Below are 24,810 nucleotides of genomic sequence, written 5' to 3' on the forward strand. Positions count from 1 at the left end.
GCCACAGAAATGATGTCACTCATATATGGCATTTAAGAAAGAAAACAAATAAGCAAAGGGAAAAAAATGAAGAGAGACAAATCAAGAGACTCTTAACTATAAAGAAGAAACTGATGGTTACCAGAGGGGAGTGGGTGGAGAATGGGGAAACAGGTGATGGGGATTAAGGAGAGCACTTGTCAGGAGGAGCACAGGGTGATGTATGGAAGTGCTGAATCGCTGTACAGTACACCTGAAACTAATATAACACTGTGTGCTAACTGGAATTAAAATAAAAACTTAAAATACATACACACAAATAAAAAAGAATCTCAATCTTCTCAGCATACAAACCATGGTTTGCTTGCCACAAGTCTGCCTACTATTGATAAAAGGTCTAGTTTTTTCCCAAACATTAAGTTTTCCCTCTCATCTTTCCTACCCTTTCTATATTTCTAAGGAAGAAAAGAGTTCTTCAGCCAAGTCAAAGAAAAGGAGAATATTCAGAGAACAGTCAGTGAACCAGCTCAGTGATACTTTCAGATGGAAAGTTCTCCAGGACAGGTTGGTGGATGGCCTGGACCGATCCCCAGGCAACCTCTTAAAGGAAGACGAGTACCCCCCCCACCCCGCTCCCAAACCAGTAAAAAGTTCTGACTTCCCTCTTTATATGCTTTCCCCTTTCCCCTGCTTCTCATAGTCAGCAATCCATTTTCCAATCCCACCACATTCTGAATCAGCATGCCAGAATGACCCAAAACACGACTGACCAGGAGCCCTCCCAGGAAGCACAAAGGGGACGCTCCATACACTTCCCCTTGAACTTGATTCAAACTCAAACTCAAACTCTCAGTTCAACCTGTGGTTAGTCAGCCAAGGTGTAAGAAAAGGTACGGGGAACTGGGTCTTCACAGGCTCCTGGGAAAGCCCCTGCTGTCGTCTGAGCGTCTCCCCACCCCAAACAGGCCACGTGCTGAAAAAGGCACTGAGTCCCTCCAGAAAGAAGTGGGAATCATACGTACGGTGATCTTGCTGGCTTGGTTCAGGGCCTCCACCCAGTCCTTCAGATCCTTCTGGTCGTTAGCTTGAAGAAAATACCTCTGAGAGAGGGCATTGATGACTGCAATAGTCCCGGGGGAAGAAAAGAGAAAAACCCAGGTCAGAACACAGGCAAGACAGAAAGACACCGCCAAACTACGGTGCTTAAAGCAGCAAGGCGGAGGACTCCACAGAGCAGCTGGCGACATCTGCCGTGGTGCAAAGCCAGCTGCACGAATATTTGGGAAGCAGCAGGCTACAGTTGCTCTCTTTAAAAACGTGAACTATTCTATTAGCCACGAGAACAACACCTGTTGTTCATGTTTTAACCGCCCCCCTCATGGGCTGTTGTACAGGGATGAGGCTTCTAGTCCACCACCAACAAGACATGAGCTTAAACTGTTTTATCGGGGCGCTCACAGATTTAGAGTCACGATGATACATATATAATTTTGGACCCAGTGCCCCTTGTTTCTGCTGGCACAACTGGCCTGGCTTAGGAGTCTTGCTTGTGGTCGGGAAATGGAACAAAGCTTGCCTGAGATCAAATCTGCGACCCTGACCTCATTCTCAACCTGTTCTTTCCTCTGAGCACTCCACGAGGTCAATCATTTTACTTTTGGGTTCATTACGTATCTTGTTTAGATCTGCTGACCACAAAATCTGAGATTGTCATTTCTGAGCTTAGCAATGATATTTGAAAGAAACGGGACAACAAAAACACCAGAGAAGCCTGAAACAACCCAAACCAACCCAAAGCCTCAACCAACACTTAAGACAGCTCAAGTGACCGTTTTGCCCTCCTAGCATAAATAAGCCAGAACTATAGGAGGTGAGCATCACGGGGGAGACAGAGAATTCTAATGAATCCATTCACTCATTCAACAAACATTACTGAGCATCCACTATATGCCAGGAACCACTGTGCGTGCTGGGGACACAGCAATGACAAAGCAAAGGCACGTCCCTGCCTCATGGAGCTGACATGCAGAACCACCCTAGATAAACAAGAGAAGCTACTTGTTAGCATCTGCTTGTAGCACTTAGTACGTTCCTGAGAACATGGTAGGAGCCAAATAATGACTGATGATTTAATGAGTAGGGACATCCACTCAGTGACTCTGCTTCCTGTGTCACTCCCAACTTTGGCACTCATGTGGCAATGCCGAGACACTCAACAGGATACTCCTTTTCTATTGTTCCCCCAACTCCCCCATGTCTCCACCTTTCCTGAGCACACCACTGCATCTGAGTGGAGGGTTCCCAGAAACTACCAGTAGATACCTGGACCCTGCCCTGCGGACTCAGGAAAACAGAACCGTCCCTGGTCCCTGTACCTCCATCTTACGGTATTAACTCTCTTCGCAGCGAGACCAAGGAAAAAGCAGTATCGCTTGAGACAGGAGGCCCGTTGCCATGACTGAAGTCAGTCACACACACAGGGTGCAAGTCACATGTGATCACAGGACTGTCTGCACACAAAGAGGAAGTTGCTGCAAGAATGCTCAGAAAACCCAGCCTCCAGCTCAGTACTTACCAAAGCAAAATGGAGTTTTGGGTTTCTGCTTCGATGTAGCTATGCTCACCTAAATCAAATAAAAAATAAAAGAAAGAAGCATATGTTTCTAAGATAGTTGTAAAGCATTTTTTTTCAAAGTTTCTTTCTTTCTTTCTTTTTTTTTTTTTTTTTTTTTGCTGTGGAACTTTCCACACAACAAAGAAGAGTATATAAAACATATATATGCATTCTGAAGAATAATAATTAAGTGGAGAAACCCTGTACTCGCCATCCAGATTAAGGAATAGGCCGTTATCAGTCCTATTTCTTCGAAGCCCTTTGTGTGCCCCTCCCTGATAGAACCCCATCCCCACCCCTCAAGGGATAACCACTACCTTGCTGTCTACCTTAATCATCATCTTTGCAGAAACACTTTGAAGAGCCACCCAATCCGACAAAATTCTCTTTGGGCCACATAATCCATATGTGCCCCATTCATACCAGTAAGATTCCACTCGTCCCTCAACCACTGACCCCCTCCCTAAACACTTCTCCAAATTAAAGATGGTATGGCTACAAACACACAGATTCCAATTAGAGCTCACAGGAAGGTTGGGGAGCATGCATTTGGACACACAGATCAATGTCCTTTATATCTACCCTGACTGTTTAACCCTGAAAATAAGAGGTGGCCCTAGGAATCAGAGCATACTTATGCATTTAAGGGAAGGGAACAGAAGAAAGCAGAAATATTTTTATAGCTCCTGTTGTGTTAGTTCATCACGTTTTTTCAATCCTCTCTTGCATGTACACTCCTGACTATGTGCTCCTGACTACCTCACTCTGGTTCAAACATGCTGAATGAATAAAGGAAAACAAATCCTATTCCCTCATATGCCAAGAGGTGACTACCCTTGATGGAGTTCAGGAACAGGGATTGCTAAGGAGGCACCGTCCCTTAAAACCCTAGGTTAGGAACTATTTCCACGCTGTCGTAATCCTCCTGTGGACATCATCCTCTCAGTCCCCTCTCCAAGCGAGGGCCTTCTCCTACTTGCCTGAGACCTGAAAAAAATGTCTGCCCTCCACCATACGAAATGAACATAGCATACTCGACATTAATAAAGAAATCATTAAATGTCTATATAACATTATATCAACCTCTTAGACAAGGATTTTAAGTGCCTACAAGATGTCACATTAAGTCAACTTCATTAATGTTTCAATTAAACAGTCACAAAAATCTCATTACATTGGAAAATAATGCTAGCTTTGATTTTCTTGGTCCACAAGAACCCTTGGATGTGCAAGACGATTGCCGAGAAATACAGCCAGTCATGAGTTAGATGAGCTACTCGGCCAAATCCTTCCACAAGTAAGGTGACTGAAGTGCCTCCGAATATTTTACAACCAGTATGGTTATATTCTGACATGTTCACCATGATGCGAGGTGGAGGCCTTAGGGCCTAATGAAAGCCTTTAAACAACCCTGAAAAACATAAAGATGCAGGCAGAGGTGAGCCCACCTACCCTGAGTTCAGTCGCAGACTACCCAGATTCAGGTCTGTCTCCCCCACTCCCAGAAACCACTCCCCAGAGCTCCAAGACATCATAAGTTCTGGCCCCTGTGCTACCTTGGGTTTGGGGTTTTGGATCCTGGGATTCCATGTGAACCACAGCATATGCCTTTATCCTGCTTGGGTCTGATGTCCTTATCTGTCAGTGACTCATATTCTTGCTCTTTCCCTCGGCATCCATGTTCCTCCTGCGGGTCCCTTGTGCCCATAACACCTGCGTGGCCTCCCCTCAGTTCCTGGGTGGCGCTGACCAGTAGAGAGCGGCCTGGCCCTCAGAACCCACCTATCTCATGGCTTCCTTTCTACGTTAAGCTTTAGAATGGCTTTGAAAAGCTGGGCACTTGGAGACCCTCTCTGGCTTATTAGAAGACTCACCCCTCTCTCCCAGAAACTGACATTTATCACTGACCAGAGAAAGCACCAGGTTGGATGACAACTGGTCCACTGTGACCACAACTTATTAGCAGCCTATACTGAGGGAATGCTACCGGCATGCTTACTACAACAACTGCACCTCAGCGATCACCTGGTTTTTCATTGGTTTTTATGGGTTTATCCAGTTTTCAGTCACGGGACGTGGGTGATTACATGCAGGCACATCTATAATTTGCCTCATGCTTAACCACAGAAGGATTATTTGGCAAAGTAGCTGGCTCCTGGCTGAATCAACCAGACATCAGTCCCAGTTCTGCCCTGTAGGCCGTTTAGCAAGGGTAAGACCCTCAATGTCTCTGATCAGCTTCCCAATTAGCAAAGCCAGAGTGCAATTACTGGTTTCTTTCTTACAATCACCAAATGGCAAAAGAGGAAAACGAAATCCTATCTAACTGGGCTGTGTCCCTCAGGGGAGAAGGGCCGAGGTACGGGCCTCATTGACTATGGAAAGGTAGCTCTGGCCTCCCCCCTGACATCCTGGGGACTGTGGTGGCAGAATCCCTCCCCCCTGGGAGGTATAAGTCCTCTGGCCTCCACCCCACCTCACACTGGTGATCAGACCAGACTGTGCAGCCTCCTTCAGATGCAGTGAAGGAACAGAGAATCCTGAAAAAGGATGGCCCACAGACCCGCTGTAATGAGGGTGGCCAAGTGGTACCATCTGCGTGCCCCGAGCTGGCCACAGTTAAGTAGCTGCATAGCAGTGGTTGACTGGTGGGTCCTGGGTTATGCAAGCAATGAGAGGAGGTCAGGATGTGAGGGGCAGAATGGGCACGGGTCAACCATAGAGTGACGCAAACAAGGCCACTCTACAGCTCAACAGACACTCAGGAACTTGCTCTTATCAGATCAAACACAGACCGCAGGAGCAGCAAACTCATCGGTCGCAGGGCACTGCTAGCCAGCCCCATCCTGTCTGCCCCTGGCCGGAAGTGGAGCTGGGGCCCCTCTGGCAGAAGCAGCAGCAGCAGTACAATGAGGGCTTGAAGCTCTGGGGTAGCCCTGCCCCAGTGTCCGGGATGCCCCTGCCCCATGAGGTGGCATCAAGAGCGGAGGAAGCAGCAGTCAACTATACAGAATGACTGGAAGGGTTCTAAGCAGTGGTCTCTGGACCAGCTTCAGGAGGTCAATGAGCCCTGAAATTACAGTCAAAATCAGGGTGTTGTACCCACATATATACGTTACCTGGAAAAGGCGTCCATGCTCTTCATCCAACACTCAAAAGGGTCTGTGACCATCACCAATCCCCGCGCCCTCCACCACCACCACAAGAGGTTAAGAACCAGTGCTCTAGGAAGGGTTTCCTTACAACTGAGGGCAAGGCCCTGACAGAGCAGGACACAGGCTTGGGTGGGACACTGGGGCTGGCTGTATAGAAGAGAAGAAGCATCAGGAGAGATGGGAAGGTGGTGGTACCAAGGCCACCTTCCATCGTCTTCTAGTTTGCCTCAAACCTGGTTCTGCTGCCATCAATGCCCTGGAGGACCTCAAGTAAAGGACTTTCATCTCTGTTGACCTTTCTGAAGGAACTCATCGTCCCGACACTAGCGCTCAAGAAGGAGCTACGGAACAGCACCCCTGCACAGAGACCGCACGTACACTGAGCCAGGTCGACACTGCGGTGAAATGCTTGGCTCTGGGAGGGACTACCCAGGGGTTAACAAGAAATGGGCTGGAATGCTGAATTTGATGCCAGTACCACTGCTAAATGTGCTTCTGGGAAAACCCCTGCTTTCTGGCACTGGGTCAGGTAGGAGTTAAAGGCTCTCCACTCCATGTAACCTGACCCTGGGGCAGCTATGGGTTTTGCAAAACACCCACCCAGGACTGCATCTCCCAAGAAGGGCTAAAAGGCAGGTCCATCCTTTCTAAATGAGGCAGCCTCCAAAGCTGAGAATTCTAAAAACCCTCATCTGAGCTGCATTTATAAATCATGATTCAGCAGGAGATGGTATTCATTCTTCCCCCATTAAAAAAAAAAAGTCTCCCAAACCATCTCAAACAGAAGAAGGTTTGGAGTTTCACTACTAATGAGGTTCTCCGCTCCCCCCTCTCTGATTCTGTTCCTCTAGACCTCCTGGAGAAAGACCTCATGAGCCCACAGCAAGACCGGACAGGAGAGGGGAAGGCCCAGGCCTCTGGCCCGCCTGGCCCCAGAGGCAGCCACATCTCTCACCACAAGGCAAGCGCAAATTGCCCACAGCTGTGCTAGCAAAGCTCTGCTTTAAGCCCTGCCCCCTTCCCCCGAGGTCATTATCTCCTCTCTCTAATCCGCTCAAACCCTGCCCTGTGTCTTCTGCCTCTGTGCCCAGCTGTGTCTGCTGGCCATGGCCTGTAACCCCTGCAGCCTCCTCCACCTCCAAGGGAACCCCCCCCCACAGCTGCGATGAGAGGCTGGACACAAGGGTTCCCAAAGCTCGTGATGAAAAGGAGCCAGCGGTCACTCGGATCAGGGTCCCCCATCTTGTCTCAACCCCTGAGGGTGGGAGAACATGGGCAAGGAAGCAGAGATCCCCGAGAGGCCTGAAGTGAGGGCTGTGTGGGGAGAGCAGGACTTCCGGAACCTTCGTGTTGGCTGGGCGCCACCTGGCTCTTCTCGCTGGACAAAGAGTTCCTCTTTTTGGCGAGGCTCTAAATCCCCGGCCTTTTTTATCTCTGCTGCATCACAGGTCAGCACTGGAGCCTGCTGGGGCGGGGGGTGGGGGGGGGTTGCTAAAAGAAGCTAAGTTCAGCAGCTACGTGTAGGCATCATCAAGCAGCCCGCAGCCCCCAGCTGCTGGGTCTCAGCTCTGAAGAGGGGCTGTTCTTGCCCCGTCTGCACTAATCCGACCGGGGATGGCCTGTCAGCCTGCCTGCCAGACTCTCCAGCAGTCATCTGGTTACTGAATAGTTCCCTGGCACAACCGAATGCCTTCCCGGGGCTCTCCCAGCCTTCCCTCCACAGTCATCCTGTCCAGGTGATCCATAATCCAGCATAGCCCCATCCCTTTCTGAGCAGCTCCTGTTGAACAATACCCCTTGGGAGGTGATCTTTCCTAGTCACTGGAAGTTTTGCAGGTGCTTTGTACTCCTTCTTGCCCCAATGACAAAAAAATGTCATGCCCGACTTCTACCCCCACCACCTATGCCTCCTTGGCAGGAGCTGGGAGCATCACTGACTGATGTGTCCCAGGAGTAACAGGCTTCAGGCTCACCGTCCCAGCCTGCTAACCGCACTCCACCCAGCACCGGTCAGCAGCAAAGCTTCCAAAGGGAGGACTGGGGAGCACTTCACTGCCCATGCAACACACCCAAATGCTAATGCCCAAAGAATTTGACGTTTCTTTTTCAGATACTAAACCTACTTAGAGGACTGAATCCCCAGAGCTCCAGGCAAACATTACCTTCGAGATGTAGGTCAGCTGCAAAGATCCAACGGCTCCTGCCCCCATTGCCAGGTTCTGAAAGACATATGTGTTTCATTTTAAGAAGCATGATGCTATGTGAGGCAGTGGAAATAGCACTAAGAAACTGAAGACCAAGACTCTAGTCCTAGCTTTGCAACCTTGAGCAAGCCACTTACCCACATTCTTTAGCTGACTTTCCTCTGTAAAACGGTGATAATTCTTGCCATGGTTATGTTGACACGAATGTTATCCTTGGCCTTACTTACTAGAGAGGGGTGTGTTCTAGGACGGTGGTAAAAAGTGTGAGCTCCACCATTTGGCAGTGAATAATTTCCATAGCCACTAAGCCTCAGTTTTCCTTTCTGTAAAAACAGGGATAATAACGGTACCTACTTCACAAGGCAGTCATAAGGATGAGTTAATACACGTAAGGGCACTTGGAATCGTCCCTGGTACCTAGATGGCTCTCAACGAGTATTAGCTATTATACTTTTTTCCTTCCTGACTGCTCTGGTCTCCTTGTTGGCTTAGTCCTGCTTTATGCCACTTCAAATTCTTTTTGTAATAAACAGGGTACTGATTCACACAATACAGAAATAAAAAAATACAGCTGTTTAGTTTATTTCACAGGATTATCATGAGTACCAACTGGAATGATGTCTGTATGCCATAAAACACTAAGTAAATGTTGTATTAAAACAGCAAGAAACTCACAGGTAGTATTCTGTCCTGGCACAATCTCTTTGGCTTTCTAATGTCCCCACTGTCAGAAAGGAGCAATGAAGACACAGGAATGATAGTATTCCAAAGAAATGACCAAGATTAGAAACCTCAGCCGTGAGTTTCTTATTTATAAATTGGAAAATCCACTCCCCCATGGACCTTGAGAACCTGTCCACAGCTCCTGGTGCCCCTTAAGCTGTTGCATAAGCCTCCGAGAATAACCTTGAAGCCCCCGGTTACCTGGGGTTGTCTCAAAATATTAAGGGAGATGCATCTTGGATAATGAGAATTTAGTAAATTTCCTAAAGGGTTAGCAGTGAAATGACCTGTCATTCCAGGAGACTGCCTTTAAGAAGTATTTTAGATGGTAGGGAAGAGCCCTCCTGAGCCCAATTATCTAAATTAACATACATCACTAGAAGCAAATGCTTATGTGAAATTTTCTATACACGAAAAAATGAGAAAATGGATGGGAATGATACCATGATAAAAGGATTCTCAGAGACCTTAAATTTTAGAGTAAGAAATTCAGAGAGGATGTTGCCCCCTACCCCGTTTGTACAAATGAGGCCATAAACCTAATGCCGCCTTTGAGTAGCCAGATTAGCATTTCAAACATGGATGATCTGATTTATACTTTTTTTTCCCCCAAATATACAGTGATTGCATTTTGACTTTTAAGGAAACCTCTATCGGGTAAAGAGAGATAAGCCCTGTGCCCCTAAATCAGAGTCCACAAAGGAGCCACAGGCACACCAAAAGGCCACTGAGCCACCGCCACTGCCTCAAGGAGAACGTGAACCACTCTGGGCAGACAGCTCCGCACACAGGAAGGCTGCCTCCAAGGACACACACAGCCACCGGGCTCTGCTGGAAGCTGAGCACCTGGCCCACTCCCAGCCCCCATTTGGCACTGGAGGAAAGCGGGGGGATTGGTGAGTAGGGGATTGGTCCAAGGTCACCTAATTGGTGGCAGAACCTCAACTATAAAGCTCAGGTTGCCTGACTTCAACCTAATGCCCTAGAAGCAGCATGATAAAATCTTATAAGTTTGAGCTGCTGGAATTCTGGCTGTGACATTATCGCCCTATGACTGCAGGGAAGTGTCTCTACCTATAGAAGGGGGACAGTAAACCCTGTTGCATAGGCTTGTTGTGAGAATTACATGAAAATCCGTAAGGAGAGCCTAGCCCATGGCAGCTCCTCTCGCCGACCCACAACGCTAATTACAAGATATGGATGCCAAGTCTCAGGGCTGGTCTTGCACAACTCACTCTCATCCCCCCAAACCACAGCCCAAAGGCCTCCAGAGCCCTATCTGGAATTATGAGTGATGAAGTGGGATTTGGGGAATGTTTGGACACTAACCCACACGTAATGACAGATATGAGCCGATCAGATTTCAACTACTTCATCCCCTCCACCCTCCAGGGCTGCTCCACCCACGGTCCCCTGCCTCCCCTTCAGCTCTCCCGCTGCAGAAAGACACAGGAGCAGTTCTCCTGCCCGGTTACCTGGGGGCGGGGGCGCCTTCACCTCCCTCACCCACCACCCACCCCACAGTCTGCTCCTAGGCTCACATGTACCTCCTTCTTCACGATGAGAAGCCAGGAAAACATGACGAGTGTCTATAAATGCAGTTTCCTCCGCGCCCCCCCCCCCCGCATCTTCCTCCCCAGCCCAGGGGGAGATGAATGACAGAAGGAAACAGCCCCAGGATCCCTGAGCCTTGATCCACAGTGATGGCTCAGCGTCCACTCCAATTACTGGACCTGAGAGATTAATGGTGACAGCTCGCTGCCAGGGTGGCAGCCCCAGGCAGAAACTTCCTGGTCAAGGAAGAATGTACCAACAAGCCTGAGCTGAGGACCTCGGCAGCCAGTCGTCAGGCCAGGAATGTCAAGAAACAGCACCTGGGGCGGGGCAGGGTGTCGAAGCCAACGCAAGCTGCCTCTTCAGGACACGCCCCGTCTCTTCCAGGGAGAGGACAAGAGGACCCACCTTCACAAAGCTTCTCCAGACTGCAGTCTGTCCCTGACCTCGCCCCTCTCTGAATTCAGGCACACCAGTCCTCCAGCTGTGGTGCACATCGCACTCTCCTGGAGAGCTTGTTTGAAAAGGCCCAGGCTCAGGCCTCACCCGAAAAAAACACTGAATCAGAGGCAAATGGAATGTGGTCAGAACTTGCACATTTTTTAAATGTTCCCAAGTGATCCCTACACAGGCCCAAGCCTGAGAACAGCTGATCTACACGACAAAGTCTAGCCCTCGATTCTGTATTGGAGTATGTTTTCCTGCGAGTTTAAATCTCTTCTTACTAGGTTTTAAGCACATCGAGGACATGAGTAGAATCTTATTCCTCTACATAGCAGACTCCTCAATTTTTATTTATTATTATTTTTTAAAGAGTTAATTTGAGAGAGAGAGCACGTGGGCACGAGTGGGGGTGGGGGACAGAGGGAGAAGGAGAGAGAACCTCAAGCAGACTCCCTGCTGAGTGCAGAGCCCAGTGCAGGGCTTGATCCCAGGCCCTGAGATCATGACCAGAGCAGAAGCCAAGAGTTGGACACTTAATTGACTGAGCCACCCAGGCGCCCCTGGACTCCTCGATTTTTAAACAAAAACACTATTTGCATGGTGGTTAAGTTCCCAAACCAGTCCACAAAAGCCTGCTACACTCAGTACCGAAAACCTCCCATCCACCATGGGCGAACGACGTTTCTTTGGAAAGACTTGTTCATGTTTTGAACGGGGCTGTCCCTTGAGTTTGCAGTTTCCCTGACCCCAGGCAGGGTTCCTGAGGGACAGGAATCGGGTGGAAGGGGCAGAAAAGGACCGAGCCCCAAGGACAAGAGGGTCAAGGGCCTGGGGAGAGGGCCGGGAAGCACATGAAGTGAGAGCATCTCAGCAGATGGGGAGTGAAGACAGGCTGGTGGGAAGGCTGCTTATGGGAACCACCCGCGGATATTTTTAAACAAACTCATACCCATGCCTCACTCCCAGGGTTTTAACTCATCTGGGGTAGGGTCCAGGCACCTGTTTGTCAAGTGCCCCAGCGATTTCACAGTCCTGCCCATTTTGAGGACCACTTCTGCACACAAGGGCCGGTCGCACTGACTCTGCACTGGAGACGCAGCAGCTGGTGAGAAGGCCACACCCATCGGCAGCCCCCAGGGTGACCTTAGTCGCTGCACCAGCAGTAAACAGGGAGGAAGGGAAGGGTAGGGCAGCAGGCAGGGAGAGGGAGAGGGGATTCCAGTGCCGCACGTGGCTGGCAGCCACTGGACGTGAGGCTGTCTGTAAGTCAGGAGCGTTCTAAATTTTCTGAAACAACGTAGGGCACGGGGCAGGTTCCCACGAAATGAGTGACAGTTTTTATGAAGACACTGCCAACACCTTGCTTTTTGCTCAAGTGTTCTGCCACCAAGGGCCTCAAAGAAGCTCCTGCCCCCCGTGAGTGGAAAGCGTGGGGTTTATTCTCTTCCACCACCACAGAAGGAGCTGAGAGGCCCACACAGAGATGTGACAAACCTCCTGTAGTAAGCTTTTTTTCCAGAAGCAACATTATCCCTTGTGGAAATAGAATATTTTACCCTAGGAGTGTCTCCTACTCCCTTTCCCATCTTCTAATGAGAGTAACAAGGAGCACAGAAATGACTAACTACAGAGTCATAAATTCACAGAGAAACACCACTAAAGGGTTCTGGTGATCCCTCATCATTTGCCACATGAGACCACTAAGGCTCAAAGTGGGCAAACGACTTCCTCAAGGAGCTGAATAAAGACAGAGCTTGTAACTCCCGCCATCAATCTAGTGCTTTGCAAAGCACGGCTTGGAGAAGCAAAAAGGAAACTGACGTATATTTAGAGTCAGTTTTGTACCAGGCCTGCTCCTAGGTACTCCTGCACATTGTCACTTAATCCTAACAATCCCATTCTACAGATGAAGAAACGAAGGACTGAGCAGGTGAAGCAACTTGCCCAAGGTCACACATGCAGTGGGCAGTCAGGCCGGTATTCAAACCCGACCCTTCCTGATTCTCCAATCTCACGCGCTTTCCCTGTACACCATGCCACCTCCCGTGAGACAATCCTTCAAATAAATGTACAAAGACCTGCTCATTATCTAAGAGTTGATTATCAATGAAAGGTAAATACAAGAGCAGGACCAGCAGGGTTACACCAAAAGAAGCCCTCGACAGTTGCCCAACTGGGCAGGGCAGGAACTGGTCAAACTGGCTCTTGGGTGCCAAACTCCAAAAGACCAGGGATTCGGAGTGGGAAGGGGGAAAAAGAGATGCTGACGCCTTCTTACCTTCTCTTATATCCCTCTGGGGTGCCTAGCAGAACACATCAGGCAGTCAAAACCAGCTTGCTGGTTAACGAGTGAGAGAAGGAGGAAGGGAATGTATATGGAAATCCCACAGCTAGGCCATGAGCCAACATGGCTGCCCATAAGCCAAAACCACAACTCAAACGACCAGAAGCCGAGGCCAGACACAGACTCTCAGAAAAGAAAGACTCACCTAAGAAGAGCTGTGTCATGGGAACGGAGGGGAGAACATAATTCCCTCTGCCCCACATTCCACAGCCCTCACCCCAGAATGGGAGAGTAACCAAAAGGAAAGTAACCAAGCTATTCCCAGGCATTAGGTGACCCAGACAGTGGCCTGACCTGTTGCTCTGGTATCATTCTGTAGCTCCACTTTCTGATACTAACTTGAGGAAGGGTGAAATGCCCTTGGCTACTCTCCTCACTCTCTAATTCGAAATATGCATTTAACCCTTAGCTTCCAGAAAGTCAACTCTGTATCATGAACCACTGTGTTGGTGCAATGCTGGGGTTCTATTATCTGGATGCCTCCTCTCTGTTGACCATAGACATGCATCAGCACCGGCTTCAGCCAGGATGGATTTCGTGATGGGTAAGTCTCTTGGCCACCACATTCCCAGACCCTTTATCGCCCTCCCCCAGTCCTGGTGCTAGTGACCTAAAGACACAGTCTGAGGCCCGTGCTCTAGATAATCCCCAGGACATGTTCGGGCTCCAAGACCAACTACTGGCCACAGAAATGGTCCTGAAACTGTAAACTCAATAAGCCAAGCCCTTCACCCCTGTGCTCAAGGCAGCCTCTTCCACACGTTTGAGTGCCTCAAAGTCAGCAGTCACAGCCCCTCCTTTCTGGAATCGGCTCCGTTCCCCACTGCCCTGTGTCTGCAGACAGCTCCACCTTCTCTCCCAGTCAGCCTGGCGCTAACGCTCCGACTGCTCTCCTTCACCCTCTTGTCAGTCACCGAGCCGGACACTTTCTTCCTTCGCGTGGCCTCTAGATCTGTCCCTTCCTCTCTATTCCCTGCGCGTCACCACCACTGGCATTCCAGGACGCCTGAGACAAATGCCTCGCTGTCAGCACATGACATCTCGGTAATACTTTAGAGTTTATGCAAGCACTTTCACATACATTACTTTATTTAATAATCTTCACAGCAACTATGTCAGAGATAGAGATAATTAATATCATTACCCCTGTTTTACAGATGAGGACACAAGGCTCAAAAAAATGGGTGTTTCCCTAATTAAAGTACACATCAAGTTGTCCTGCGCTCAGCGGATACAAACCAAGAAAATGGGCTCGGGAGAAAAATCTAACATGCAGCCCCCTCCCAAATATACAGTTGCCTGCTTTGCCTGGGAGACATTATTTAAATAATAAAATGGCATTCTTTGGTATATAAATAGTTATATAAATACATAAAAATAGACATATTCAATAGAGCTATCAAATACTGAAGGTTGAAATCTCAAAGCAAAACATTAACAACAATATAACCAAAAGCAAATTTTAAGAAAACTTAGAACAGTTTCACCGCAGTTCCACATTGGCAAAAGCTTGGCTAAATCTCACAGCTTGCCTCTCCTTTAGTCAGTTAGACTTTAATACCGAGCAGCTCTGACTATGAACACGATTGTCCCACGTGCCTCTTGGTTTTCACTTGTGATAAAGAAGATGAGGATTGTTTTAAAAAACACACAAGATTACTTTAGTATTTTATGTTAATTCTCAACAAGTCCATACATAATTTTAATTTTAAAACATTAACGGACTAATAATTTTCCCTTTGCGTTAACGGTGAAAATACAGACCTGTTGCTTGAAATCTTCTTTTAGAATTTTTTTGCCCAAAGGAATTCTGCACCCTGCCTCTAACAGACAGTATGGACAAAAGCCTGCCAGAAATTCTACTTAGCCCTTGAAATCATTTGACTACCTGGAAAGTTAATATACCAATAACACAAAATTCATGACTGAAAAACACTTTGCTCAAACAACGGCTGGAGATCTGAAAATTCTCATGATGCTTGTATATGCAGAGAACATCTCTGGACAGACACACGAGCAACTGGTAATGTGGGATGCCTCTGGTTGGGGGATATGTGGCTGGTGGACAGGACTGGGAGGGAGGAACTTGTCACTAGATCAGTGGTCCCACATTTTGAATTTTGTACGATATGCATGTATTGGCTATTTTTTAAAAAAGTTATCTTACTGGTTCTTGACATTTTGACAGGGTGAAGCATATGATGCAAAAGTCTTTTAAATATTGATGGATTTCAGCCGAATTTTGCTCAAGGAAGCTTCTGACAAAAACCCCACAATTTTAAAAGATACCAATTTTCACCTAGCCTTTAAGACAAAACTAGTGTCCGTTTCTTTATATGTTTTATGTATTCCTACCATGCTTCTGTATTCCTTCTACTAAAATATCCAAATGGCCCAAATAGCCACATATCCACCTTTTTGTCAACACAGCTAAAGCCCCCTCCCCTTTTAACGAAAAAACTGCTTTCAGATTTAAAAAAAGGGAGGGGCTCTCACTGTGGACCCGGAGTTAGCAGGAGAGATACCATCTTTCTGAATGTCACAATGACCCATAATTCACATCATGGCCTTTGGAAAGTAAAAGCATCCAAGTATTTTTTGGCAACAGAGAGAAAATATGCTTTACAGAGTGAATTGGACAGAGTGCAACAGTACATTTATGCTTCTGTTTATCCTTTGTTCAGGGCTATATAATTTAGTCCCGCAATTACTGAGCCAAGTGGGCCTCACAAGCGTGGAACCGACGCGTTGCTGTGCAACTAAATCATAGTCAGTCACTCTGTAGGTCACTGCAATAAAGAACGGCAGCCTAATTAACGTATTTTATCTCCTCTCTCATGATAGGGACCAACACCAAATTAAAATACAGGTGCTGGAGCCATAATATCATAGTAATGTTTTCAGGGAAATCCAGCCAATGTTTGTTTCTCTATTCAAGAACTATTTGTGTGCTTGATACTGTCAGCATATCGATTTTTAAATGCATTAGCCGGATCGGTGGCCATGAGCAATAATATCGAAACGTTCCATTTATAGGGGTCCTTCTCAGCAAATGGGTTTCATCCCATATCGGTTTGGTGTCACCACTGCCTGTATCAAAAACTGGATACTTGCATACTTTACCGCATCAACTCTAAATCCTGTCAGACGTTTAGGGCTGTACCTGGTCCATGCATGCTGACCCCTAATGCATACCCGCTGTATGTCCCATGAGCAGAGGGCAGCCTTCAGGCTCCTGGAGCTGTTTGGCCCACATTTGTAGAGCCGAAACCAGTGACTGCCCAGTGCGGCATGCAAAAGCCCACCTCCCTTGGACAACTTTGAGGCCTAATTTACGTCGAGCCCCCACTGCAGCACTGGGCTGAGGCCTACCCTTCGCCAACTGCTGTTTGAGCTCAGACCCTTGTCTGGCTTCCTCTGCTTCCTTGTCCTGCTTCCCAGCTCTCTTGGCAGTTTCCAGGAGAACATTTCCTTAAGAAAAAACTTGGCCCAGGGGCGCCTGGGGGGCTCAGTCAGTTAAGCATCTGCCTTTGGCTCAGGTCATGATTTCAGGGTCCTGGGATGGACCCCCACATCGGGCTCCCCACTCAGTAGGCGGTCTGCTTCTCCCTGTCCCTCTCCTGCCGCTACCCCCACTCATGCTCTCTCTGTCTCTCAAATAAATAAATAAAATTGAAAGAAAGAAAGAAAGAAAGAAAGAAAGAAAGAAAGAGAGAGAAAGAGAGAGAAAGAAAGAAAGAAAGAAAGAAAGAAAGAAAGAAAGAAAGGAAGGAAGGAAACGAATGAACTTGGCACAAATCCTTGTCTCAGTGCCTGATTCCCGGTCTTGGGATCTTCTTCTGGAGACCCTGACCTTAAATCCCCTCTGAACAGGCACGCTCACTTTCCTCCCTGGTGCTGCCTTTGCTCCCAAATGACTGCTGTTTCCCTCACCCAGAAATACCCTCCTCTTCCCTGGCTGCTCTGCTTGGGACATGGTGCATAACAATTAAAGGAGATACTGTAAGTGAAAACACATCTAACCCTATAAAATGCCCTACAAATGGAAATCACTTGTAATGATTTATCTCACCCATCCTTCCATATCTGGATCTCACACTACCCCCCCTTCCACGAAGGGGGCCCCCACTCTCCCTGCCACATTTTTTTTTAATCATCCATCTTCTCACCTACTGCGTAAGCTCCACGAAGGCTAAGATTTGGTCTAGTCACTGCTGGAGCCTCAACATCCAGACCTGTGTACAGCACACAGGATGTATTCATGCATTGAGCAAATACGCATTAGGCAATGTTGCTAAAGTCCAGGAGTTCACTTTTCTTAGCCCTTCAGGAATTGAGGGGCTAAAAGCCATGTTAGAAATCATCTAGAGTACGTACAGCGGATAAATAACGTACCTAAGATACAAACTAACTTTGTGGCAGGTCCTTGATCTTTTATCTCCTAGGCCTGAGGACTTTCCATATGCGACTCCAGCTGGAGGCCCTGTATCTCCCTTAGATGGGCAGCTGCCGAGGAAAACTGCAACCCCTTCTCCTTCAGCCAGACTACTAGCACCTGGGCCGTTCAGCTCAACAATACGCTATCTTGTTATAAAGATGCACCGACTGGGGCGCCTGGGTGGCACAGCGGTTAAGCACCTGCCTTCGGCTCAGGGCGTGATCCCGGCGTTCTGGGATCGAGGCCCACATCAGGCTCCTCCGCTATGAGCCTGCTTCTTCCTCTCCCACTCCCCCTGCTTGTGTTCCCTCTCTCGCTGGCTGTCTCTATCTCTGTCAAATAAATAAATAAAATCTTTAAAAAAAAAAAAAATAAAGATGCACCGAGATTTTTAGCACCATGGTTGCAGGTGTTGTTTTCATCTCTCCAACTAAACCTGAAGCTTCCTGGTGGCCAAGATGCCACTGACTTCACCTCCCACGTGGTCCCCAGAACCCTGCACAGGGCTGAGCCCAAACATCAGGAGGCGGGGCAGACACAGGTGAAGAGCGCAGACACTGGAGTCACACAGACCTGGCGCCAACTCCAGCTCTATACTTACCACCTGTGTGACCTTGAACGAAGGCGCCAAACTTCCTGCGCCTTACAGAGTACTTCCAGAGTGGTAACAGCCCCTGAGTCCCAGGATCGTTGGAAGGACTTCAGGAGACGATAGATGTAAAGCGTTCCGCACTCAGTAAGCATAACCAGCAGTTAACAGTAATAGTAGTAGCAGTGGGAGCGGAAGTAAAACCAGGCTCCAGAAACACCAACTACCAAGGAGCTTCGACAGGAGACGACAGGAGACATGGGTTGAGAGAATCCCCTGCTTATGAGTGTCTATGACTAGGATACCATACCAGATGTCTCCAAATGCAGTTCCATGTCTATCTCCTCAGGGACACACCAACCCCCTCCTCCCAGCTTGCTCTTGGAGATCGTCTGCAATCCATCTTCTCCTGACTCCCAGCACTCTGCTGGGCCTGCCTCTGCAGAGCTTGTGCTCGACGGAGGCCCAGGAGAGGCCCAATCCCAAGAGAGCAGAGTCGGCCGCTCTGCATTTCATAAAGGCCTCCCTTCTGACAGCCTCTCCTCTTGACCCTCTTTAGTGTGTTCATTCATTCAGGGAGGCCCATTTACTAAATGCTGGGCACTACGGATCAAAGCCTAAGCCAGATGACCTCCCCACCCTTGAGGACCTCCCAGCTCTGAGCGTCCTCTGGCTCCTCTTTCTTAATCAGAGATGACGACCTTCAAAAGCTTTCCTGCCTCCTAAGCAACATTAAGATGATGGTCTCATTATCAGCAATAAAGGCAGGGGAACTGGAGTCAGAGATTGCCAGCGTCGGGGTGCCGGCTCTGCCGCTCTCTCATTGTGTAACTGTGGGCAAATCCTTCCCCTCTCTGCCTCACCCACCTCACCTTTAGAATGAGGACAACAATACCTACCAATTAGACTTGTCAGAATGAAATGAAAACCCACTGAAGGCTTTAGAACAGTGCTTGCCACACAGTCATAAATGTTCACTAATACTACTTTACGACTTATAAAAATAGCCACTCTCAAATCTAGAATGGCTATTTGGCCAGTAACACAATGAAGAGCTAAGCCAATGACGGAAGGAGTACAATGTTCGGAACTATTGCTCTGTCACAAGCAAGACTGTGCTTTTTTTCAGCATAGGCCAAGCCAGCTGAAATCTCTGCTTTCAGGAAAGATGTAAAGACTCCCCAGTAGTGGCCACGAGTTCTATCTGGTAACTCAAACTCAAAGAAAGCTCTAGATGCAAGAGCATCCTGAGAGCTGAGTCATCAGGGAAAGGCAGGAGGCTCCCTAAGCAGGGTAGGACCTGCTGCAGAGACTGACCCCAGAGAGCCCAGTGAGGCAGCCCAAGGCGGAGCATCCGAGGTCAGTGCAGATTCTAGAACCAAAGAACAGTCAAATCAGTGGGCAGGACAGAGCAAGGGAAATCCTGACAACTGGCAACTTCTGAAATCTGAGATGGCGACAATGTGGCCCTGGGCGATATGTCACGGACAGCAAGGCTCTCGGCCTGTGGTCCAGGATGTAAAGGAGGGTCCAGCTCTCAGGGGAGGTGGCTGCCAAAAGTTAGTCGGGATTCCCTAAGCAAATGCTTTTGGATTAAGAACAGTCCTAGCAGGAAACATGGCGGTAAGCAAGTAAGTCAAGACAAAAATACTTTCGAATTACCCTAACTAATATGACAGGTGAGTGAGAGAAGGTACACAAAAGGAGAAAAAGGGAAAGGGAAAGATAAGACCCAGAGACCATGAGTCACTCCAGGCTCACCCCTGGCATGCCAGAAGCCAAGTCTACAGCAACAAAGACTTGATCCCAAGCTCCTCCAACAGGGCTACTTCCTTCCACAGTGGATCTGCTGACCCAGCTGTGGGCACCTGTACAGAGCAAAGGCAGGGAAAATGAGAGAGTAGGGCCAGAAGGCAAACCCAAGACCAAAACATTATCAGTGGCAAGCATTCCAGGCCAAGTCAAGGATGTAAGTGTCATTATGTAGGTTTCATCCTGCAAGCCCAGCACTTCCGATGAAAATAATTAACAGAAGGGTCATCAGGGATGCGGGGTGACACATGGGGCACAGTTCTATTTAGAGTTAAGTCTTTCCTGGAGAATGTGACTAGTGGCAGCTAACCTGTGTGTATTTTCCATATCAACAGCGTTTTCTCTCAGCCATCAAATCCGGAGGACAAATGCCAAAGGCCTCTAGAGGGTTCATCCCTGGATAATGACTAGAGGCTCACAGCAATCTTTTCCCACTGCACATCCTAAAGCACAAACCCATCCCCTAACACTCAGACTTTCCTCCTCCCAAGTCTCTCAACCAGGCCAGATCTCAGCCCCACACCCCTCCCTGCCGCAACATGGCCGTGACCTGTGAACTTGACGTTCAGGGGCCCTGCCAATCTTTGGGGCCTCAGTCCACCAAACTGCTCCAGGGCAGTGGGAAGGAAAGAGCCAGCAGCACTCATAGCACCAGAAAAAAAAAAGACTTGAGACTTTTTCCCATACCAGTGACAACTCCAGGGGTTCCCAGGCCCAGGAATAGAAAGTAGGGGGGCCCCTATCTTTGTGCCTGACTGCCACAAAATGCTAGGCAAGTCACCTAATTCTGGCCATGTCCTTGATGAAGTCAATTCCAATGTCTGAGACTCAGTTTCTCATCTGTAGCATGAAGAAGCAAAACTAGGTGACCTCCAAAGTCACCTCCAACCCAGGATTCTACGACTCCCTGATGCAGGAGACCAAAGTAGTCCAACATCTGTCCAGCCCGGGGAACCAGGCCACATTCTCTGCCAGGGAGGGGCCCCAGACTGGAAGAACAGGAGTGGCCATGAGGCCACAGCCATAACAAGATTGGTGAAAGAAAGCAAGCCATGCCTTGGAGCCCGGAACCAGCCCAGCCAGCCTGCCCTGGACTTCTGTGAGTGTTCAATTTCTGAGTGCAAGAAAAGATACCAGACCGCCAGGGTCAGGAGAGATGAGCTTCTTTTTCCTCAAGCTAATATCTGGGATGGTTCCGTGTGTGTGTGTTGTGGGGTTTTTCCCCTCCTCACTGACTACCAGTTTGATGCTACCCACAGGAGCGGAAGCCCTTGGGGCGAATCCCACCTGCACTCCTCCCAGGCGATGCCAGGCAGCCAGCCCCCCTGCCACCTTCCCACGCAGCCTCTCACCTGGGGGTTGTCCATGTACCAGAGAAGGCAGTTGGCCTGGGTATCCAGAATGAAGTACCTCCGCAGAAACTTGCCGCTGTTCTCATTCTCCTCGATGTCCAGGAACCCACAGATTCGGTTCTGTCGATCCACATAAGGCATTCCTGGGCTCTGCTCACATCACCCTGCATGGCAGGACGAAGGGAGGTGATGAGGAAGGTGAGGCGTGCCCTGCCTCCGGACCCACAGGAACCTCACTCTGGCTTGACTCACCTCTGAGAAGTTAGGCTCTCTCTCTCACCGGCCCTCCCTCCCCAGGGCACCAAGTGTCCCACCCCAGCCAGACCATGGAAACCTCTATCAATTCTGTTCAAAACGCATCAGCAGGCACTCAACTAAGTGTCCTGAGGTTCCACAGTGTGCCGAGCAGAGCCTGGGGCAACTTTACATATAAAGAGGAAATAAGCCTAGATCAGGGGCCTGGCTTCTAATTCCAGCTTTAGGCCTTAAGGGCTAAGTGTGTGACTGCAAGCTATTTAATCTTTCTGCACCTCAGTTTCTGCATCTGTAAGATGAGGGATCAGAAGAAGGCCCCAACCCACGAACGCTTCCACTGACTCCAACAGGGTCTCTGATGATGAGAGACAAGCTTTACCTTCAAGCCAGCCTCCTTTCTCCTCGTGATTTCCTTCTGACTCTCTGAAGAGCTGAACGCAGGGCAGGGGCTCTACTCTCTGCCCTGAGGAGAATGAGCACCTTCCAATAAGCAGTTACACCCAGCCCGGGTCACAACACAGTGCACAGGTGGAACAAGAGCCCACGAGGCTCAGAAAACACCACGTGACATTCTGACATTGAAGGACAGACACCACCCACCCCTGGGCTCTGCTTGGCTTCAACAGGCAAAACTCACTATTAGGACCCAAGCCTACCAAGGCCCTAAGCAAAGTGGGGAGCCAGCTGGCTTGAGGTCATGCATGCACCACGACGCTGGGTCAGCAAGTAAGCTACCAAGATGCCACACCCAGAGTTGTCCAGGCCCAGGGGAGGCCAGTCCCACATTCCCATGAGATTAGGCTTCCTCGAAGGGTGGCGACTGGTGGCGTGGTCTGTTCTCTCCCACCCCCACAGGGCCTGGCACTGTGGAGAGGCTGCCCAAGAAAAAAGTACCCTCGTGCAGGCACACACACACACACACACACACACACACACAAGGACACCAGTGAACAATGAATCCTTGATTGCAGGTTAAGATCAGGCCAGATCCCGGATGGGGACGGATGACAGAAGGGACATGGATGGGGGGGCCCACAGCTACTTGCTGGATAATGATGGGGGACAAAAGAATAGAAGCAGGCAGAAAAACAGGACAAAAGTGAAACAGCACACCTAAAAGGAAGGAAAGGAGAAGTAAAAGAGAAGGCGAGAAAAGGCGAAAACGTGGCAAGATGGCAGAGAAGAAGGAAGAAGCAACATGGTGGAAGTGGAGGACCATGGAGCCAAGGAGCAACGTGGCTGTCACAGGTCTCTGCAGCCGGACCCTGCTCCCCCGGTGCTTTCCGAGCGAACCTTCCATCCCAGCTGCGGTTCCACAGCCAGGCAAGGGTGAGGCCCGGAAAGGGGAAGGATGGGCCTGAGCCAAGAATTAGGAACAAGCAGCAGGGGCAGAATTTCAAGTCTTCTGGTTGACACTGGGTCAAAGACGGGAAGGCAGGAGGCCTGGAGTTGGTTGGCAAGGAGCATACCCCTGAGAAAGGATGCAGCTTCCCCCCAGAGAGTAAGGGAAAATCGGAGTCCCTTGCAGAAAGGCTGGATGTCGCACATATCCCATGCACAGTCCCATGCACAGCTGCCCAGTCAGGATGAGGGAGCTCACCCGTCCCCCAAGAAAACCAGGCAAATTCCCTTGATGCCAGCCCAGCCACAGAGACAGAATTTCCAGAAGTTTCAGGACTGCTGCCACTCCTGGGACATCTCTAAGAGAAAGCATATAAACTGCAGTGGGGTAACCAAGCTGACTGTCTCTAGACCCGGTTGGTAAGCACGGCATGCAGCTTACTGCTGGCTTTCAAATGTTCCCTTCTCAGCCTACAGGATTAATCAGTGCCAGCATTTTTGTCAGGTCACAGGCTAGAGAAGACACTGTCTACAATCCTCCAACAGTCTACTTTTGTTGAGGGGGCTTCCCATTTCCATGGATCTATGGGTGGGAGAGAATCCTCATGTGTCGAAAGGAAGGAGAACAAAAAGAATTCTGGTTACTTCTCCTGACTGTGGTTCTAGCTCCAGGAAAAAAAAAAAAAAAAAGCTGCTCCGATGTCCTGGAAGCAGCTGAGTCACGGAGCTCATCAAGAATGTGGGAGGCAGGGGAGAAGGATGGGCTGCAGGAAAACCAAGCATCACAGGAAAATGCTGTTATGCCTAGCCGGCCCACACAGAAGCAAACTCTAAAGATGGCACACCAAACACAAACCTGACATCCTAAACCCCAATCCTCTGTCAGTTCATTCCGACCCCACTTTTCATCCCTGGTCAGAACAGAGGCTAAAGTTTGGATGGGGAGCCTTGCTGTTCCCGATCCCCCAACCCTCTCTCTCTGCTCTTCAACCTGCCACCACCATCTTCCAAGTCCCCCTGGCTCCTCTTTTTCCTGGAAAGGGCCCCCCCTAATCCAGTGACCTCTGCCACCCCATGCCCAGCCCCAACAACACCCCATGCACTGCCCCTAGGGCAGTGAGGGGAGAAAGGGAAGTGCTAGTAACCGAGTCATAAGGGGAGAGAAACACCTTGATCCACACATACACACTGTCACCCCAAATTCCCCTACCAAGACCCAGGCAAAGCTTTGTACCATTCTTTCTACAACCCTCCAATTATATGGTTTTAGCCTGTTTTCTGACTCTTTAAAATCACTTGTTATCTTAAATTTCACTTTAATCCAAGTTCCCCAGTATAAACTACTGCACGGAGGGTGACGTAGGGTGCTCTATCCCAGGAGTTGCCCCCGGCCCTTGTCCTAGGCCCCCTACCCTGACAATGGCTTCCTCCCCATCTCCCGGGACAACACGTGAGTGTTCTCGCTGGGGGGCAGCATCAGATAGCCCTCTCCCAGGCAAGTCCCTTCACCTCTGCTCTAAGAGCATAATGAAACATCCTAGCAACTAACTGCGGAGTCTCGACAACACATTGGTGACAAAGAGCACGGAAGACTTGTGCAGGATAGGACCTTGGCCCACCCCACTCAGTACCCTCTTTCCAAAGGTTGCCAAACCTCCCTAGAATTTTCCTCTTTTTTTGGTGCAGAAATCACGTTCTAACAATGCTGGAATTTTAAAACAAATTCACTCTGAGTAATCATTTTCATTTTTGCATGCTTTTTCATGCCCCTCTCCGCGTAATTGGCCTTTTTAAATTTTTAAATTATACCATAAACATGTTCCATGTTGCTACATAGTCTTTATAATCATTGCTTTTAATGGTTGCATAACATTACTGAACTGCATTTACTATCATTTACTTAACCATTTCTCTATGATTAGACAGTTAGATTACATTCAATTCTTCACTATTATAAATAATGCTGTGAAAATTCTTATTTTCATGCTTTGCTGCTTCTTTTACAT

General features: G+C 48.8%; 1 protein-coding gene across 5 annotated transcripts in view; it reads right to left on the reverse strand.

Annotated features, from left to right (window-relative positions):
- Window positions 1–24,810, reverse strand: part of PLEKHA2 (pleckstrin homology domain containing A2) — a 59,410-nt gene that overhangs the window by 26,640 nt on the left and 7,960 nt on the right. For 2 of the 5 annotated variants that reach the window (XM_026508300.4, XM_044387489.3), the window contains 4 exons: window positions 21,209–21,372; window positions 7,911–7,967; window positions 2,555–2,603; window positions 1,002–1,099 (listed from right to left, as the gene is read on the reverse strand). In XM_026508300.4, coding sequence (XP_026364085.2) covers window positions 1,002–1,099; window positions 2,555–2,603; window positions 7,911–7,967; window positions 21,209–21,349 — 345 coding nt within the window. In that variant the 5' untranslated portion in view covers window positions 21,350–21,372. Of the gene's footprint in view, window positions 1–1,001; window positions 1,100–2,554; window positions 2,604–7,910; window positions 7,968–8,089; window positions 8,276–10,637; window positions 10,924–21,208; window positions 21,373–21,842; window positions 21,930–24,810 lie in introns of those variants that run through there. The other 3 variants (XM_044387490.3, XM_044387491.3, XM_044387492.3) reach the window with 3 other exon arrangements.

The sequence above is a fragment of the Ursus arctos genome, unplaced genomic scaffold (genome assembly GCF_023065955.2).
Source record: "Ursus arctos isolate Adak ecotype North America unplaced genomic scaffold, UrsArc2.0 scaffold_27, whole genome shotgun sequence".
NCBI lineage: Eukaryota > Metazoa > Chordata > Mammalia > Carnivora > Ursidae > Ursus > Ursus arctos.